At 44.4% G+C, this 18946-nt stretch overlaps 1 protein-coding gene across 3 annotated transcripts; it reads right to left on the bottom strand.

Annotated features, from left to right (window-relative positions):
• Positions 1-248: 248 nt before the first annotated feature.
• Positions 249-17585, bottom strand: znf574 (zinc finger protein 574). 3 transcript variants are annotated; one of them, XM_088307517.1, is made up of 10 exons: positions 17442-17585; positions 14697-14858; positions 9602-10724; positions 8883-9097; positions 8625-8804; positions 7321-7415; positions 6292-6386; positions 4090-4238; positions 3128-3415; positions 249-2140 (listed from the first exon to the last, which is right to left on the bottom strand). In XM_088307517.1, the coding sequence occupies exons 2-10, from the start codon at positions 14850-14852 to the stop codon at positions 1520-1522; spliced, it is 2922 nt and encodes a 973-aa protein (XP_088163643.1). In that variant the 5' UTR covers positions 14853-14858; positions 17442-17585; the 3' UTR covers positions 249-1519. The 3 variants fall into 3 exon arrangements, with proteins under 3 accessions (XP_088163643.1, XP_088163644.1, XP_088163645.1); XM_088307518.1 differs by lacking the exon at positions 17442-17585 and adding an exon at positions 17294-17423; XM_088307519.1 differs by lacking the exon at positions 17442-17585 and adding an exon at positions 14964-17178.
• Positions 17586-18946: the final 1361 nt, after the last annotated feature.

The raw sequence follows: 18946 nt of genomic DNA, 5'->3' as shown, positions 1-18946 counted from the left end.
GTTAGCCAGAAGAGGCGGGCGACAGTGGGGGCCGCCAAAGGCTTCTCCAGAGGATGATCTGCAGCTGAGGAGGTTTATAGGAGACATTTTTATGAACGAGTCTTCCCTTAACAAACAAGCCTATACAACGCGATATTGTTTAACTCTTAAGCTGTATGAGGGACATTGTGTGCCTTTCTGTTTTTTTCCCCCCCGCTATTTTCAAGTCATTTTGGGAGTGTTGAAATTAGTGTCGGTTGCAACTGCCAGGGGCGATAACATTTTTTAATTGTAACCGGCTAGTTAAATGAGCCCAAAATGGAAACGCTACAAATACAGGCAGAGGGGAAAAAAATGAAAATAAAAAAAAAAATAATAATAAAATATCACACCACCACCACATCCCATTCCAAAACTTTTTGGGGAGCCCACATCACTCGGCTGCAGTCTTTCTTGAGAGGATAAGCAGTTTGGATAATGGATGCATGTTTTAAGATTTTGATTTAGACTGCCAGCTTTTAATTCTTAAATTGGCCCACCAGGCAACACTACATTTTGCATTCAAAGCATGCAGTAGCTCACAAATTTCAAGTTTTTTTTCTTCAAGGGTGGCTAACAACTAAAACAATAAGTGATGATGCTATTGCTGATGAATAACAGTCATGACGATCATCAGTCTTGGCGCTTACAAGTCCACATTCTGTGTTATGGATTTAATAAACGAAGTACAAACTACAGACAGTTTGGGGAAGCGGACACATTTTGGGGGGGAAAATTCATGGTGGAGAGTTAATGGATTTTTAAAGGATTAGATGCATTTTAAGGCATGAGAGTAAAGCTGCAAATCTAATTGTCTTAAAAAAAAACTATGAGAAACACTACACACAAAAAGTAAGATTTGGGGTGAAATTTAAGGATGATCCTAAACTGCATTACGACCTTTCAGGGTGACCTTCATTAACTTTTGGTCATTGTTTGCTACTTGCTGCACCATAAAATTCACAACAGTTGACGAATGAACATTTCCAAGGAAGTCCATTTCTATGTCTGTCCGTGACTTTTGCAGTCTCTCTTAATCTCCGTTGCAACGGACTGATGAGCAATTAGTCTGAACTGGCCGCTGTCCTCTGAGATCATCCCATTTTGTTGATCAATTGTTCGGCGTGGTCTTGTTCTCATCATGTCAAAATGTGAACAGCGTGATGAAGAGGCTTTTTAAATACCAATTTGAAATGAACCACAAAATGTATTGGCTCATTCATGGATCAAACTACTGTTGTGAATATTGCCATCCACCTCCTTGTTAAGAGAATTTTAAGATATGCAAAAAAAGAATTGAAATGTTGAAATTGGACAATCAAAAATTTAGAGAAGGTCAAATCATTAATACCTGTAATGGTCAAAAAGCATTTTAGGTTGATTCTGAATTTTCACCCGCAAGTTGAATATCGGGTATTTTTTCTGAGGAATGTAACTATGAGGGTGAAAAAAACATCTAACAGTGAAACGTCACCCCTCGAACATGTGAAGTGCTTCATGCTCATATGGTCTCCTCCACGATGAACTCGATGGAGTGCTGAGGGGACTGCGAGCCGTCCATCATGGTGATCTCGTTGCCGTCCATGGTGATGGTGGGAATGGTGATGCCCTGCGCTCCCAGCATGGACGATGGCAGGATGACCACTTGCGACGTTCCGTCCATGCCGCTCAGCTCTTCGGCGGGGATCATGACCGCCTCGCCGCAGCCCTCGCCCGCCTGCAGCACGTAGATGGTCTGCATACCGCTGCCGTCGTCCTCGACCTCTACCTGGGTGGTTTCGGAAGTGGCGGCCAGCGAGGACAGCACTTTGGCGCCCTCCAGCACCTTCTGGACCTGCGCCGCCTCGGTGGCGCTGGCCACTTCCTCTGCGGCCTGGGCGGCCTGGTCACCGTGTTGCCGGATGTGCTTGTCCAGGTTGGAGCGGGAGCGGAAAGCGGAGGGGCAGTTGGGGCACGGGTAGGGCTTCTCGCCGCTGTGGGTACGTGCATGCTCGGTGAGGCGGGCCGCCACGCTGAAGCTCTTGCCGCAGATCCAGCAGCAGAAAGGCCGCACGCCGCTGTGGATGCGCTCGTGGTCCTGCAGGTGGGGAAGCTGGCGGAAGCGTTTGCCACAAGTGGTGCACTGGTGGAGGAAGGTGGGAGTGGAAAATGCAAAAAAATAAATAAATAAATACAACATTTGTAATGTTAATAGTCAGAATGCGAGTAGCCAATTGGAAGAAAATTATGAGTCTTTTGGAGTGATTTCCAAACCATTGCCAACACATTCAGACCTGGCAACTCTTTTTGGAGGGCCATTTTATGTTTGGCCCGTGGGAACTTTGGGAAGTCGTGTCGAAATGCCGTTCTAGACCTCACAAGGTTGCTCAAATGTAGTACTCTGGAAAGGTTCAGGAACCATAAAGGTCGCCATACCTTTCAGCAACGAACACTCAACATAGTCCCCATTTGAAAGGTAAATTTTTTTTATCCTTTATTTTATTAGAGCACATCAACAATCTGCTGCTTGAGCCGCATTCTTTGATATTTCACATTTTTAGGAGTGACTCCACAAAACCGCAATGTCGCTTTTGTGGCTTCCGTATTTCTTCTTTAATTTTGCCGGTGAGATCCGAAGCTAATGCACGTTTGCACTCAGTCAGCCCAAAGTATGCCCGACTTCAATTAATATTCAGCGACACGATGGCCTGCGTGTTGCTTCTCCAATCAAACATCCATCTTTGAGCACGGCCAGAGAGATGCTGCGTGCCTGCCAACATTAAATCAATTTCCAAAGCGGCACGCAGGGTAGAGTTGATGTCACCGGCACGGCAAAGATGGAGGGTCGTCAGAGGGGATGGGGGGCACCGAACAGGGGGGTGAGATTCCCAGAATAGTAACAGGCTGCGAGGGGAGCTGACAGGCTCTAATTCAGCCCGGCCATTAATCACAAGTACAGCGAGGGAGGAAACACCCGCAGGACAAATGGCGCCGGTCCAGAAGTGGCGAGATGGCCGCAGCGGGGAAGCAGCGTGTGACCGTGAATGCTAGATTTCAATTTGTGATGTAGGTAATGAAAAATGGGGCTTCTCAAAGACTAAGGAAAGAAGATTTTTGATCATTTTCTTACCTCAAAGGGCCTCTCGTTGGTGTGGGTCCTCATGTGAACCTGAAAGGTGGAGTTGTAGGCGAAGCCTTTGTAGCAGATCTCACACTCAAAGCGGACTCGGCTTTTGGACTTTCTCATCTTGCCCTGGCAGTGGGCCAGCACGTGCTCCTCCAGAGCTCTGTTGGAGATGAAACGGCGGCGGCAGGGCCGCACCGGACACTTGAGCGGCGTCTGGCCAGTGTGGGACAGCCGGTGGAGGTCCAAGCCCTCCTGGGTCATGCAGCGGTGGCCGCACAGGTCGCACTCAATCTGGGGGGGAGGGAAGCGGTTCAGACATTCAGGACGCGTCGACGTCATGCACGACGTCTGTAGATTTTGTGGTTTAGTGTTAGCGACGCAAGATGCACTTGTAACCCGTCGTATAAGACAACCTAAAACCTATCAGCAATGTTTTGACTTAGCGTAAAAAAAAAAAGAGACCACCCAGACACGCGTCGTTTTGTCATCATCTCTATGTTGATTGCAAAAAGTTAAGAATGTAATGCTTTGGTTTTTGTTTTGGTGATGCCTTCTCACAAATGTACAGTGACGGCGGTATTATGCCAACAATGGAAGAGTAATTGCGTTGACGACCAGGGAAAATAACTTACTGCGAGGCTTTCTCGACACTTCAGGGCTGCTTACGACAGGAAAGAGTTGAGAATGACAAATGAGAGCAAGCTAAGAATAAATCAGGTGGATCACTGAAGAGGAGTTTTTTTGGTTTTTTTTTTATCAGTATGTGTTTTGTAAATTGAGAATGTGATTAAGTGTGACACATGAACTAGACTAAGAAAGCGCTCAACTTTCCTACAAGCTTACGTCTGTGGAGGAGCGCAGCAAAAAAGATTCTTTCTAGCGCATTAACTTCTTTTTACACGAATGCCATAGATAATGTTACAAAGCGCACAAGCAAAAACTTGCCACGACTTCAGCAAGCTCACCTGTCCAGTGGAGCGCCCTCGGCCTTGCCCTCGGCCACGTCCGGTGTTCCTCTCCTCCTCAGAGCCGGTGCAGCGCTGCTGGTGGATTTCCAGCACAGACTCGTTGATGAACTGGGAGGAGCAGTGGGGACAGACGACGGGCTCCTTGTCTGAAATGGAGTGAAAGAATGAACGGAAAGGCGGAGGGACACATGGGGAGCACGTTTGACGAGTGGTCCAGGGCGCTTGGTTTAAAAATCGGCTCACGCTCTTCTGCGTGGAGTTGGCATGTTCTCTCTGTGATTGCGTGCGTTTTCAGCAGGTATTCTAGCCTGCTCCCATGATGCAATAACATGCATTTCAAGTTGATTACAGACTCGAAATAGTCCATGGCCGAATGTGATCATGAATGGTTGTTTTCTAAATGTGCCCTGATTGTGAGGCAGCCAGTTCGGGGTGGTCCTCACTTCTCACCCAAAGTCAGCAACTCTAAAGAGGACTAGTGCTTAAGAAAATCAACGGCTGGGCGGCGGCACACACACAAGCCCAAGTGCTGTGACGTTAGAGTCGATTTGTAAAACACGAACTGGGCCACATGTGGGTGACACCAAGGAAGTCCTGTTTCAATTGACTGAGAGGGATATTTGACGCCATCTTAAGAGCGCCGCTGTAATCATCTCGTGTTTGAATTTCAGGAAGCGTACAGATTTCAATTTGGGAGCATTAATAAGCGGCGACAGGATCAGTGGATTCTCGGGGGAGAAAAGGTCGCATCGGCTCATCGACACTTTTCCACTTCATTCGTTCCTAAATGAAGGGAGTTTTCGGACTCTCAGCCAAAAAACAAAACAAAAAAAAACAAAAAAAAAGCGGAACCAGCCAGAATAATAATTACTGGAAGGCATCGTTCCCAACTGAACATTAAAACTGATTTTGCAGTTTTACAGCAACAGAATAAAAACCAGAATTCATATGCACAATGTAGTTTTAGTCTCGCAAAAATCTACACTAAATAAAACATTGCTCTTCATACACAAAATATGGCGGCACACTGTCAGTACATTTCGGAGGGTCTCGTGGAGGATATATAAGGCGATCGTTAACGATGTCAGGTCCCCAGAATATAAGGACAAGCACTCTCTTGACCAGATACGTAAAACACGTGACCAACGCAACTTTAAGCAGCTATGCCAACAGCGCCTAGTGTGCGGAGAACAGCGCCATCGGCTCTCAAGAGCCATACGCGCCCGGAGCCAATGGCTCTCCGCTGATGCCGCTTTGTATGCGCCGAAGTTAATGCTCACAGTCTCTACTGATCAGCTCGTCAATTAATCAGTTGCTGTCCTGGCTCTATTTGGGCAAAGCCAAGTGGCTTCCTGCTGGGGTGCGAATGTGTCTGGCAAAGGAGGAGAAAGAAAAGAGAAAAAAAAAACGCTGACACTGATGGTTCATCAGCACGTTGAGTGGCCGTCACGCCAGCAGCTCGCAATCTGCTAACCATCTGTACTTTCCTACCACAGTACGGACAATCAGCCCACCTGGCCCCTCCTTCCCCACGAGAAGCAACCAGTTAAACCTTTATTAAGGACAATTTTGCCCTATGGCCCTGGGTTGATCAACAGATCAATGTACTCAATCATCTTTCGCCGAAAAAACGCAAACCTTTGACCCCTCCCTCATCCAGACTTGTCATGCTTAACAAATGACCCCCCCCCCGACACCCACCCACAAGACACCCAGCCACCCCCCATCACCACCCCACGCGATTTAGATGAAGTCTTGGCAAGCTGACCCAATTCATTTACCTCTACCTTTCGCGTTCGATTCCACTTGAGATGCGGATCAATGCAAAGTTGTTGACCTCACGCGTGGGCGCAACAATGCTCGTATAACGCGGATGCATGTTCGGGAATGAACAAGATAGCCCAGCCGGGCGGGTGGGCATTAATCGTCGAGTCAATAGTAATTCACTGGGAGTCGTACTAATGACACGTCATAATTGATTGGCTTTCATTACGGTATAACTGATTTTTCGTTACGCGCTCATCCCTCATCTTTGAGACCCGACGGAAACACAAAAGGACGGACAGGGAAGACAATGCAAGAAAGGGGCGCACAAAAGGAGATTTCACGGGCGATGCAAAAGCATTCCCGCTCGAATGCATTGTTCCCGCTGACGATATAAAGTGCATGGGTGAACGGTTGCCGCGCGGGGGCTCTGACCTTGATGGGTGAGTGAGTGCAGGTCAAGGTCCTTCCTGCGGCTGAACGCCTCTCCGCATTCCGGGCAGGGGAACGGGTTGCTGGTATGAAGAAGTCTGATGATTAGAAAAGAAAAGACAGTGGCATTAGAAACTTCTCCTTTTTATCCCTTTTTAGATACGAATAGCTCACAGACTTGCAAGAAGTTATTAAATGTTAAATGAGGGTCATTTGCAAGAGTGTCTGAATAGCAGAAGATAAAGAAGGGCAGTAAACTAAAATTGTTGTGTTCATCTACTTCTTGGAGAAGTGGTCTAAATCTGACAAAGTAGAAGCAAGTCACTCCAGGCCAAACTACACAGTACATAATACTCATTACTTAGTCCTCATGGCCAGTGTTGGTTCTGCTTGCATTAACATGTTGTTTAACTGCTGATATAATGTGTACGTATTATGCATGTACCAGTACATTAAACGTAGGGCCCATGCTCTCGGATATGGGTCTCCAAAATGTAAATGTCAGCACTAAACCGCAATTGCACCCTTGACACTCAGTCTAAACCCAGACGTATATAAACTCCGAGTAGAATTAGTCTAATCAAGGTAAATGACTGCTACAAAGCTCACATCAAATAAAATCGCTGGAGGTGACTTAATCAGCCATTTCACCTTGTATTCACAAAAAGAAAACACAGACGGACACCGTGTACATGCTTCCTCTGTCCCGCCCTGTGTCCTCTTAATTTGCTTGGCCTGTCTGTCAATCATATGTGGTTGAAACTCAAGGACGTCGAAGGTATTTCAGCATGGTGTGTACAGAAAGCTTAAAGGTCCAGCAAAGCGTCTCGGCAGCCACACGGCCAGCGAAGAGAAGAGCATCTATCTAAATCTCATCCGGCGTTAATCAGATGCATTTAACGGTCCTGCCAATGTTTTGTCTCAGGATGAAATAATGCTGGCGAGAAATGTTTCATCCGCCAATAATTCAAATGATTAATTTCCACAGGGGGAAAAATTTTAATAAAACAAAAGAGACAAGAAATGTGTTACTTGTGATGGTTGAGCTGCTCCTCTGTGTTAAAGTGTGAAGGACAGAGGGCGCACGAGAAGAGACCGTCTCCACTGTCGCCGTCTGCAGCACACAGCTGTAGACCCAAGGGCATGGTGAAGGACAACATGTTCAAAAAAAAAAAAGATTAGTAAGCAAGGTCTTACACTCTTGTGCTGTACTCTTTATTCAGCCTTCAACGCAATCGTCATTTCACCACTGAAGTTCCGGTAGACTAAATGATGCATTATAGGGCTCACAAAAGAGCAAGAGCTGTATCCCCGCCAAGCCTGCTGGGCCTCGCAGTCTTCATCAAGTTCAAATGAAATTTACAACGCACACTGTGTGGCTGTCACGAGAGAATATTTTGAATCAATTATTCGGCTACAAATACATTTGGTGTTTTGGAATGATTAAACAAAGCCAACTAAGCAATTAAGCAGCATCACACAAGAGCGAGTGATGCTGAACTCGTCAAGCTTTTTCAAACTAAGAGCTTTTTCTTCGGTGTTGATGAATGCAAAAAGGATACAAGTTCCATACACACTTCGGAGACGGCTTCAGGTTCAACTTCATGCCACTTACAGGTTATTCGTGCTACAGCAGCAAATAATGATTATTTTTTGCAACCGTTCAATTTTCTCACATGGTCGCTTTGCAAAATGAATTGCCCACCACTGAGCTAGAGAAAGCATTTTCAGTCCTCACTGTGCACATTTGTCTGCATATTCAAAACGATTGTGTTACTTTATTGTATGAAAAAATGGACGCCAGATGCTGTCAACTAACTAAATTGCGTTGTAATCGTGGTGGGAGAAGAGAGTCAGAATGAGCCAATGATCTTTTCTCTTTCAGCTGAGGTAAGACACGAGAGGCACATGCTAGAAAACGGTTTGCGTCCGGTTAAAGAAGCAAATGTTTGTTTTGTAAAAGAGGCAAACAGTACTAGTGGCACCTTGTCTCACAAGTTGAATTTGATCTGTGACCAACCCAATTACTCCCTCCTTTACTGTAGTGACATTTAAACATTTCAGCCTCAAAAACACCATAATTGTTTCATTACATAATTATGATAAAGAGGAATAGCAATGTATAGTAAAATAAAAGTGGGTTTTTTTTTCCCCCCACGCTTCGTAGTTGAAGCCCACAGCACAAAGAAAAGCCAAGGTACCACTGCACAAGAAACGGTACCGACTTGTGATTTCGTAAAAAACACCCACGGTTGAAATGGGACAGGTAAAAGAGGTTAATGTCTGATTTTTATTTAAGAGGCTAAAAAAAAAAAAAAAAAGCAGAAAAAGGGTACCGGTTTGCGTCCACGCTTGCGGCGAGGATGGTCCGAGGTGTGAATGAGCTGGTGCCTCTTCAGAGTGGCGGCCTGCGTGAAGTCTTTGCCGCACACGTCGCAACAGAAGGGCCTGTTTCCGCTGTGAGTCATGGTGTGACGCAGCAGGCTCTGTGAGTTGGTGAAGGACTTCGAACACACCTGCACGACAACAAGGCATGATGTCACGGTTATGTTAAAGCAGAATACTGTAGGGAAGTAAGCAATTTGGATGGGTACCTTGCAGTTGAAGAGCTTTTCCCCGGTGTGGCTATAGACATGCGTTCGCAGGAAGACACGCCTGGTGAAGGTTTTGCCGCAGTAGGGGCACACGTGGGGCAAAGCGGTGCGGCACCAGTCCTGCAACAGCTTGGCAGGTGGCGGGAGGTTGGCTGTGTCCACGGTTCCTGAAACTACGCCCTCCGGTTCCTCTTTCGTGCTTGAATCCTTATTTCCTGAAGAGAGAAATGACGCTGCTGCTGTGTAACAATTTTAACCCCAAGATGAGCCCTGACGATTTCAGCAGGGTACAGCATGTATGTACAAGCTACCGGACCAAATTTGACCATTTTGCCAAAGCAAAGGCCCAAATATCAGATAGATGTCTGACCCTGTGGTGTGAGGTGATTTTGAGGATTATTCATTTCCAGATTTGCTCAGGGAGGAAACCAACAATCAAAAGGTTAAACCGGTTTGTTCAAAATATATCCATGCACTTGAGCAGAACTGAGTAAAATGAATAAAGGCCCAATTTCCAGATGTCTTGAAAAATAACCCTGTGGTGCGCAGGGATATAAGAGTCATTCTTTCTCCCGGAGCTGCTCAGAAACCAGTCGGAGATGATCATTATAAATTTTAGCCCATTCAATATATGCGGCTGGCAAATCTTGGCACGCATGGTCAACACAAAGGCCGGCTGAAACACAAAGAAAAATCAGGAACTGGGAAGTCCACTTTACCTTTGCTGATGATCCTGTAAACGGGCCTGCTCCTCTTTGGGGCCGGTGCATCCGACTCGTTGGCGGCGGTGGGCGAAGAGAGTGGACGCTTTGAGCTCTGCGCCTCCTCCGCAGGGGACGCCATCTCGTCGCCCGTCTCCACTTCATCTATAGGCCCGCACTCCAGAACACGGTGCTGCCGGCGATGGTACAAGTACTGGGTGGTGTTCATGAAGGTCTCGTTGCAGTAGGAGCACGAGTGGAGCGGCGTGTGCAAGTCGTGCATCCCCTTGCGATGCGCGGCCAGCACGGCGGCGTTGTTGAAGCTGCCGCCGCATTGAAGGCATAGGAAGAGCTCGGAGGGCTGCGCCGAAGACGTGGATGGAGCGCCGTCTGACTCCTGCTCGTCCGCCACGCTGTTCTGTGGGTACGTTTTCTCCGACAGGCTGCTCGACACCGTTGTGCTTCCCTCGCCTTTCTGCCGGTGTTGCTTGCGGTGGTAGAGGAAGAGGGTGGTGTTAAGGAAGCTCTCGCCGCACACGGTGCAGTGGTGCAGGGCCTCCTCGAAGCCGTGCGTCTTGCGGTGGGCCACCAGTTCGGAGACGAGGCCGAAACAGGATCCGCAGTCCACGCACAAAAGCACGGGATCAGGTTTTCGCTTTCTAATTGCTCCTCTCCTCCTGGGAGAGGACTCTTCCACCGCAGATGACAACGTGACCACCTCAGGAGTCGCCTGGTCGGAACCATGGCCTGTAGCAGTCGCGCAGACTTGCTGCTGTTCTTTGACTCCCGAACAATCGGCTTGGTCGGCCTTGGCGTCACTCACGGCATGCTCTGCGACAAGTTGAGGATCCTCGGGCTGAAAACTGGACTGCGGCTCGGTGTCCGACCCGCCCACGATGACGGTCCTCAGACAGGCACCTTCTTTGCGGTGATGCTGCCATTGATCCAGGCTCTTGAAGAGCTCCTCGCAGTCCCCGCACTGGTAGAGGATTCGGGGCTGGTCCATCAGCTGATCTTCGCTGGGCTCGGCCTCTTGTGCCACACTCTCCGTCTCCTGCGCTGCATTATCAACAGGCTGTGCGGACAGTGACTCCAGTTGAAATTGGATTGCCGAGACCATGTTCTCCTCTGTTAGAGACGACTGCAGACACGCATGGATGAGGGAGAAGGAAAAGACAACAGATCATAGCTAAATAATTCTTTAGTTGCAGAATAAAAGTAGAATAGAATTTTGGGGGAATTTCCTTTTATCGTACGGAATACATTGCATCTCCACCAGCAATACATGAAAATTTTGAACAACGGTCTGAGTTTCTGAACGGTCTGAGTGAAGCAGTGCGCTTGGAGTGTATTTCCTTATGAACCATTGTGAGAGAACAGCGATTTCTTCCCCATACAACCACCCCCGTTTCCCGGTCCACAAAACTTATGGACTTGTACGAATTGGTCTGCGGCGGGAATAAGATTGGTACCACTACATTCATTTTTTTCTGTTTTTGTAAAACAAATTTCCCCTTAAAAATAAATAAATAAAATAAGAATTGACTTTTTTTTTTTCTCCTCCGACTTAGAAGGAAGAAAATAGCAAGACAACCCATGAAATAGCGAAGTAAACCCGCAAAAAAATTAACCTATGGTCATAAATAAAAACCCTCCGATAGAGTGAAGCCACAATGATGTGAGGTACACTGTAATTACTTAAACACATTTAAAGTGTGTTATTGAACTGCGTAGAACACTGAGAAAAAAAAAAAAAGAATTTCATTGATATCATAAATCCTAAAAGTAGTTCCGCACTTGCCACGGCACGCCAATTACAGCTCCCTCGGTTGGATGTAAATGTTAACATGCACTGAGCATCAACGTAAACGCTCTCTTCATCCATTGAAAACACTAACAGCTGTTGTTATGACATCACTCAATAAACAAATTACGGCTAATGGAATGGAACGGCAGTGTTATGTCAAATCTTAAGGGGCTTAACGGCGCCATGTAGCAGGGTAAGTGTTGTTGGCAAATTAGCACGTGACAAGACTAACAGTCATTGAACAGTTCCCACAACTTCATCCGCCTTTCAGTCATCAATTAACACAGCTGTCTCGGTACGACCAGAATGGCGGATGAAGGCGCACGATTCAGAGGTGCACAGAGTTCATTATGGGAGCGATTCAGACGGCCTGGGCAGATAGCGCGCGTGTGAAGGGAGCATCTCGGGCGTCGGTCTGCTCGGTGACCTCATTACCGGCAGTGGCCGCCTGTTCCGAAGCCCCGCCACATCGATTGCCATCTCGCCGATATGGAACCTTTTCCCAGCCATGAGATCAAGCGCCACTTGCAAGGTCATAGTCTGAAAAACTGCACTTCAGACTTGCAAACTTTTTCCAAAGCTTCCGTTTTGTCTTTTTGACAGCAGTTTCAGACTTTTCTCGCGTTCGTGAAATGTCCCATTTTGGTAGCAGTCCTTGAATCCAACTGTTTGTGCTTCTCTTTCAATTCAACAACTTTTACTGGCCTGTGGAATCTACTTACTTGTTAGATTTTGCCTTTTTTCTCTAACATTTACTGTCTAAATGCCAAAAGATGAGTTTAATGCTTTAATAGCGAGAATGTAAACGTGCTAGTTTGCATATTTGTTTGCCCGTGTACGATGACACATCAGTTTGCGTTTTACCTGATCGTAGCAGGGCTCGGCCACTTCTACTACACAAATAAGGGGGGTGCACGATACTCTAAAGCGCATAAAAAGGATCGTCTGGAAAAACGTAACGCAAACTCGCGAACATGCAAAACATCAGCAACAGCAAGTCGGTGAGCATCGCCAAGTGTAACTTTCTTAAAGACAATACAACTAAAACATCCCTGGACGACAGCACTGCTCTGCGTTACTTTTCTGTCATTCCACCCACCCGCTATAAAAAGGTTGAGCAATTTTACTTTATTTTAATTTCATTCAAAATTATATTGGGATTAATCGTGTGTGACAGGGAGGAATGTTAAAATATATCATTGAACACCGCCATGAATGTGCGGTTTTATTATGATGTGACACATTTAAATCATTTAAAACAAGAAAAATACTATATATAGCAATTATTTTGGACTCTTAATATACAACAAATGCTTTGATAGAGGTCCATAATTGACTTTTCTTTATACCTCCACATTTCCAACATCGACAGCGATACAATCTGTGCTCTCGGTGAGAAAAGTGTTCAGCCTTACCAGGCCCGCAGAGCTAATCAATTTTGAGAACAAAAAGAACCCGTCGCGTGGCCTACAAATTGTTGCAAACGAGCTCCGCGTTTAGTGCTCAGCTGCAGGTAAATGCTACCATTAAGGGATTTTTCTATTATTAATCAGCAGAGCGACTGGGACCCTCGCGGCGATATTCTTGTCGCTTTTTCAATGGCATTTTCAGAGCGCTTTCTGGGACGCCAACAAAGAACGGTGACTACAACTAACTACAAGAAAGGAGCCAGAGGAAGACAATCAACAAAGACGATCTTGCTCAACACTGCCAAAGACACGTACCAGTTTGAATGTCATTTGGGCATTTTTGACACGAGTTATGCGTTCACAAGCCGAAAATATTTTGCAGAGGTCACCTTGCTCTGCCTGTTCAACTCTACGTGGGGAACAAGAGCGCGAGGGAGCTACACAGGAAGAAGCTTTATTGTTAATTCTTATTCAGCAGCCAAACCATGCAGTTTGATGGCTCATTTTTTGATGTTGGATTGTTGAACATTTCAAATGTTATTTTATTAAAGATGGTTCTGAAAAAAAAAGGGACATTTATCCAAGTGGGAACCCTTATGTTTGAATATATATATATTTCTATTATTTCTGTGCATGGAACTTTATGTAAGGGAAAAAAAAGAAATGATAGAATTCTTGTTTGAGATCTGAATAAAAAAAACAGCAAATGACAGAAGGGCAATACAACAATTGAAACGCTTTTTTGAATAATATAAAGCAGGAACTTTTGTTTGTTTTTTTTTAATCAGTTCAAATCAAGCGTTTTGAGAAATGTTTACATTTGTTTCAAGCCAGGCCACAACTACCTCAGCCAATCAAAGTGTGAGTAGTTTTGCTGTTATTTTCATTTTATAACAGTGGTTAATTTCGTATTCCCAATTATATGACTACTAGGAATGTGAAAATTCTCACACACAGTGTTGGGCCTGATACATTTCACTTATAACGGGCTCGCTATGGCAAAGCAAAACTCCAGTGTGGCCTGCATCAGAATGAGTTTGACACTCGTACTTGACAGTTCAAAGAGGGCCGCAGTTTGAAGCTGGAACAGTTTCATTAAACTTCCTTTGTTCTCTAATGAGGACCATTGCTCTTAAAGACACCAGCTTCCCGCAGCAATCTTTAAAGTACTACTGGCCAATTTTAATTCAAAACCAGAGCCACATGAGTGAGGCCAATTAGATCAACGATCTACATTTTAACATTTCTCCCATGAAATTGTATTGATTTAATCGTATCAGTTGAAGGGCTCTTTGCATGTGACGTCTTGACACGATATTTGTAATAGTGCCGTTTTCCCTTTACTGGTTAGGGTTTTAAGTATGTCGTGTGTATTCATCGGAGGCGCACAGGCAAGAACGAGCTCTGTGCTTCGGTGTGAAAGTCATAATTGAAATTCAACGGTGTACTAAGATGTGGCTAGTGAATATTTGTCACGAGAAGTTCACTGTATCAACACAGAGCAAAGTCTGCCGTCTGCACTTTAGCCTGCGGCAGATTATTCAGCCCCTCGAGGGAGAAAAAAAATAAATAAATACAGAAAGAAAATAGGGAGCGTTTCTGTCCCGGTATTGCTCCAGTGAAATGATTGTTCCATTCAAGCGCCAAGGTTGTGTGTTTGTGACCACGTAGCCAGACCTGCTGGAGTTGATTATTGCTTTTAAAATAATCCACTGCACTCAGGTCATGACGTTCAAGAAATGTGAGGTCGAGATGTGACCATTTCTGTTTTAGCATTTACTTACTACTGTATTTGGCCATGAGATGAGCAAATTATGTGTGAGGAATTTTATTTATTTTTAGCCCAGGATCCAAACGCACGGACGGGCCGCGACGAGAAGCACCTAGCATTTAGTACCTGTGTCTGGAGCACCGGAACAACAACGGGCGCGATGCGTGACGAGTCGGCCTGGTCCTCCTCGGCCGTGCATGTCATCTGGTGCTTGAGCACCTCTTCCAGAGTGTTGAACTCCTTGTAGCAGGGGAAGCACATGTACACCGACTGAGTCTCCATGGCTCCCTGCAGGAGACAAATACACTTCAGTAATGCAACTAATGATGATTGATGTGTAGCAAAAAAGAACAACAAAAATTAGCTTTCAATGTAAAAGCAATTAGGTTTTACTCAGAGCTTGGCAGTCCATCCCGGGGTCGCAACAGCCCGGTCCTTCGGGGGTGACAAATTTTTAAAAATGGGTTTGACTAAGCAAGGCCAGAGGTGGATTTTAGTCCAGCCATCGTACGTGTGATGAGGTCGCAAGGCGGCCAAAAGTTCATCTCAACCTGATCGTCAAAAAGGGTCAAGTGCCCAGCTCTGATTTTACAGCGTGTCTTGTGAATGTGTATCTGACGTAAAAATTGTCCTCTCTTGATGGAAGACCAGTGTGCCAGGAAGTTATATGAAGTCAGAATATACTGCATTCAAGGTCATGTCCTTAAACCAACACCGTTTCTCCCTGCACCCGGTTGTATTTTTGCAGTGACGTTTTGTGTCGTTCAAGAGCCATCTTTGGCTAGGACTCAGCGCTTCCGTCATCGTAATAACACAATAGCCTCGCTACGATGGCTCGTCCTAGCTTGGCTTTTGCGGGATTTGCATTCCTCTTTGCAGGATTCCATTAGAGCATTGTGTCGGTAATAACAACATCGCCCTGCTAAACCTGTGAGGCCTGTAAGCGCCTCACCTAAATGCCTGTTAACAACCTGCTTTTGCAACTAAAGACAGTCCTCTAATGAGTAGATTTGGAAAAGCGGGAAGTGTTTAAAGGGGGGGGGCATTAATTTCAGACCACGATTGGTAAGAAAACAAGGTCAGAAGGATTCTGACAGTAGTTTAAGTGACTACATTATTGTATTGTAATTTGCTTTTAATAACCACAGAAAAAAATGGTTCACAGGATGGGGTTGTGTGAGGTAAAACGGAGGCAGGATTAATATTCGGGGTTCGTAACTTAAACAGAAATTATGTTCAAACGGTAATTTGAGACCGTCTGTTGTGTTCCCTGCCTTTAATTTTTTTTTAAAACAAGAACAAAAGCACTTCATCAATCCATTCATGTTCTATACTGCTTATCCTCATTAGGGCCCCAGTACACTGGAGCCTATTCCACAAAACTGTGTCATAAATCCATCAAAAACAAAAATCATTCACACCTTTGGACAATTTAGTCTTCAATGAATTGTGCATTCATGTTTTTGGAACATAGGCATTGACTTAAACTGGCCTCGCCTCATCTCTCTCATAGCTTTAAATCAAGAGTTTCTGAATTTCTTGTACCAGTTGCTCCTGCCCTGCCATGTAGCACTTGTGTGAGGATAAGCGGTTCAGAAAAATGGATGGACGTTTGTTATATTATGTACATATTGTATTTTGATATGATTATGCGCCACCTTCTTGGCTAGAGCATCAAGGAAAGATACGTTGCCTCAGTGGGTTGTTTTTGAATGAATATGACAGTTTGAGGGGGAATTACCAACGAGAGCATAGAGGAGATAAAACAACACACAGACTTCAGAGATTTGAACTTGGTCTTATAAATAACCCCATTTTGAGATCAAGGGGTAGGACTAGGTCTTCCATCGCCCTTTGGACAAACTGTTTTGAACTAAGATATGATTTGATTTATTTTATATTTCTCTGTTATTTTACTTCCAGGTCTTATGTGCTTGATATATGTTCAATAAACCAAATCATTTTGAGAATCTGGAAACAAATATTGGCATTATTTGCAAACACACAGGCGGTGTGAGGTAAATGTGTCCCTCTCTGTTTAGGAACCACTTCTCCAAAGGATTTGGTTTATGTAATGTTGGCTTTCAAACATGACATGTTCCCTCATAAAAAGCACAATAATAGCCCTTATTCGTCCAAATGGTCACCAAGCTTTACCCCAAATCGAGGTGAACGTTGTCGTTTGGACAACGTATGTTGTAGTGTCGTCAAGACAATCAATTACAACAAAGCCAAATGGCCTGTTAGTGTGCGTGGGCCTTTACGTAACATCCACATTAAGGGCTCGGCACTTATTTTTTCTAGCTCATTAACGACAAAACCAAACTCTATTAAAAAGTGAATTTCGAATATTAGATCGTTTTGTGTGCAAACAAAGTGGCAATACATTTGACGCCCGCTCACAGCTAAGCGGCTAACTTAGCAGTAGCCGCCATGAATGCCCGGTGGACCTGAACCGTTGAGCTAAATGGCCACCCGGCCTGTAGCGACAGCTAACGGCGTGGCAGCTAGATAGCTCCAAAAGCTAACGAAACGGCCTCGTCTTCCGACATGTTGAATCATCCCAACCACCCTCAGTTAGTGTCATTCTCCTAAATCACCAGGACCACTTTTGCCTCCTCGCCTAAATTCTACTATCAAGGCGAGGGAGAAGAAGAAAACGGAGAAGAAGAAGCACGCGAAGGAGAAGAAGAAGAGAATACTTAAGACGGAAGGCGTGATACCCTTCTTCGGTGGTATAATGGCGGCGATAATCTAAAAGCTATGTATCGCCGTCACCTCCCCGGTGAAATGTCCATTTATCAACACACAGGGTATGAAGCGTAACCCCAAAAGTATCCAATGGAAGTGAATAAATGACGCGTAACTCACCGTGGCTCGTCGTTACGTTTTGACGTCGAGGCTAGAAGGGGAAATAGGAACAAGTTGAGTCGGGGCTTCGATGGAAGAAGCGCGGTGCTGATTTGCTCGGGAGGAGCCAGCTTGTCTGCCAATGGCGTTGGTCGACACTGGCAGTTTGTGAAGATTGAGAACGCGCGAAAGCATGGCGGAAACGTTGGACATACATTGTGCATGTTGCATTTTGATAAAATGATTTTATCGAAAGCTTGTGGCTTGTGCCAACAAGCACTGAAAAGGGCGAGTACACAATCATTCTTTGAATTAGGTCGCAGATCCTTTTGAAGAAAAAAAAAACACTTTCCCTGGTGAAAGCAGTACACTTTACAATATTATATATTAGTAAGTATAGATACTATAGGAATATGAATAGTTCACTTTTCGGGGGAAAATAAGGGTTTATGATACTGATGGGTTGATATATTTAAATTTCATAAAATAGTACATAAAAATCCATACTTGTAATTTATTATAGTATTGTTATAAGTTGAATTGTAAATTGGAATATTATATGATTATATTTTAATTTAAGATGGATATGAATATTCTTAAATACTGGAATATACTAAAAATGAAATAAATATACAGAGGGTGGAATAGTCTCAGCAAGTAAATTATGTATGTTGTATTGATTATTTCTGCTGCTTTGTTTTTAGTCTTTATTTATTGATGGTCTTAAATTTGTTGTTTGCATGTTTGGAATAAATTGCTAGCGGGAAAATCCTGTACTTTATACAGGACCAAAATTAAATAAATTCACTAAATGTGCCATGACATGAAGTATTTATTTATATATTTATATACTTATTTCAATACTGTATTTAAGTAACTATTTATTTATTGCCAATATATCTTTCAATAATTATTTAATTATTTCAATATGTATGTATTTATTTAAATATTTATGGCGGTATTTATTTATTTTAATCTGTATTTAAATCAGGTGCTTCAAAATGTCAGACTTCAGACATGGTTTTGTGAGACTTTTTTTGTGGGTCTACTCATGTTAGGGATGCCTACCAAATTTTTGCTTAGTCAAATTGGCTTCAAAAGAAGAATTTAGAAAAAAAAAACATGGTACTGAGCCTAATATAGGTGCTTCAAACCACAGAGAGAAAAAAAACCCTTAAACTGTGATGTCATTTTCAGTTGAAAGAAAGTGACAGACTAGTGACGTCACAGAACACAATATTGCATCGAATTGTGGGGGGATTCACTTCCCCTTTAGGTTTAAAAATAAATAATTAAAGACAGTTCTAATGGGGCTACAAATCAGGAGAGCTTTTGCAATATTTCTGACCTTCACTGGTTTTTAACCTTTCTATGGGGAGTTTTAAACAGCAAAGCTCAGTGCACATTCACACATCAAGAGTTCATGGATATTTTAGCACTACCAATTTCTTTCTCTCGCACTCTCAGACTACCTCGAGGCCGTAATTTGAAATTCAGACAAGACTCCGCTGTAAAAGCACAGTTGG

This window comes from Idiotropiscis lumnitzeri, chromosome 10, assembly GCF_059441095.1.
Source record: "Idiotropiscis lumnitzeri isolate Australia: NSW breed Sydney's pygmy pipehorse chromosome 10, RoL_Ilum_1.0, whole genome shotgun sequence".
Taxonomy (NCBI): Eukaryota; Metazoa; Chordata; class Actinopteri; order Syngnathiformes; family Syngnathidae; genus Idiotropiscis; species Idiotropiscis lumnitzeri.
Note: the sequence above shows the minus strand (reverse complement) of the source record. Positions and strands in the feature narration are given on the sequence as shown.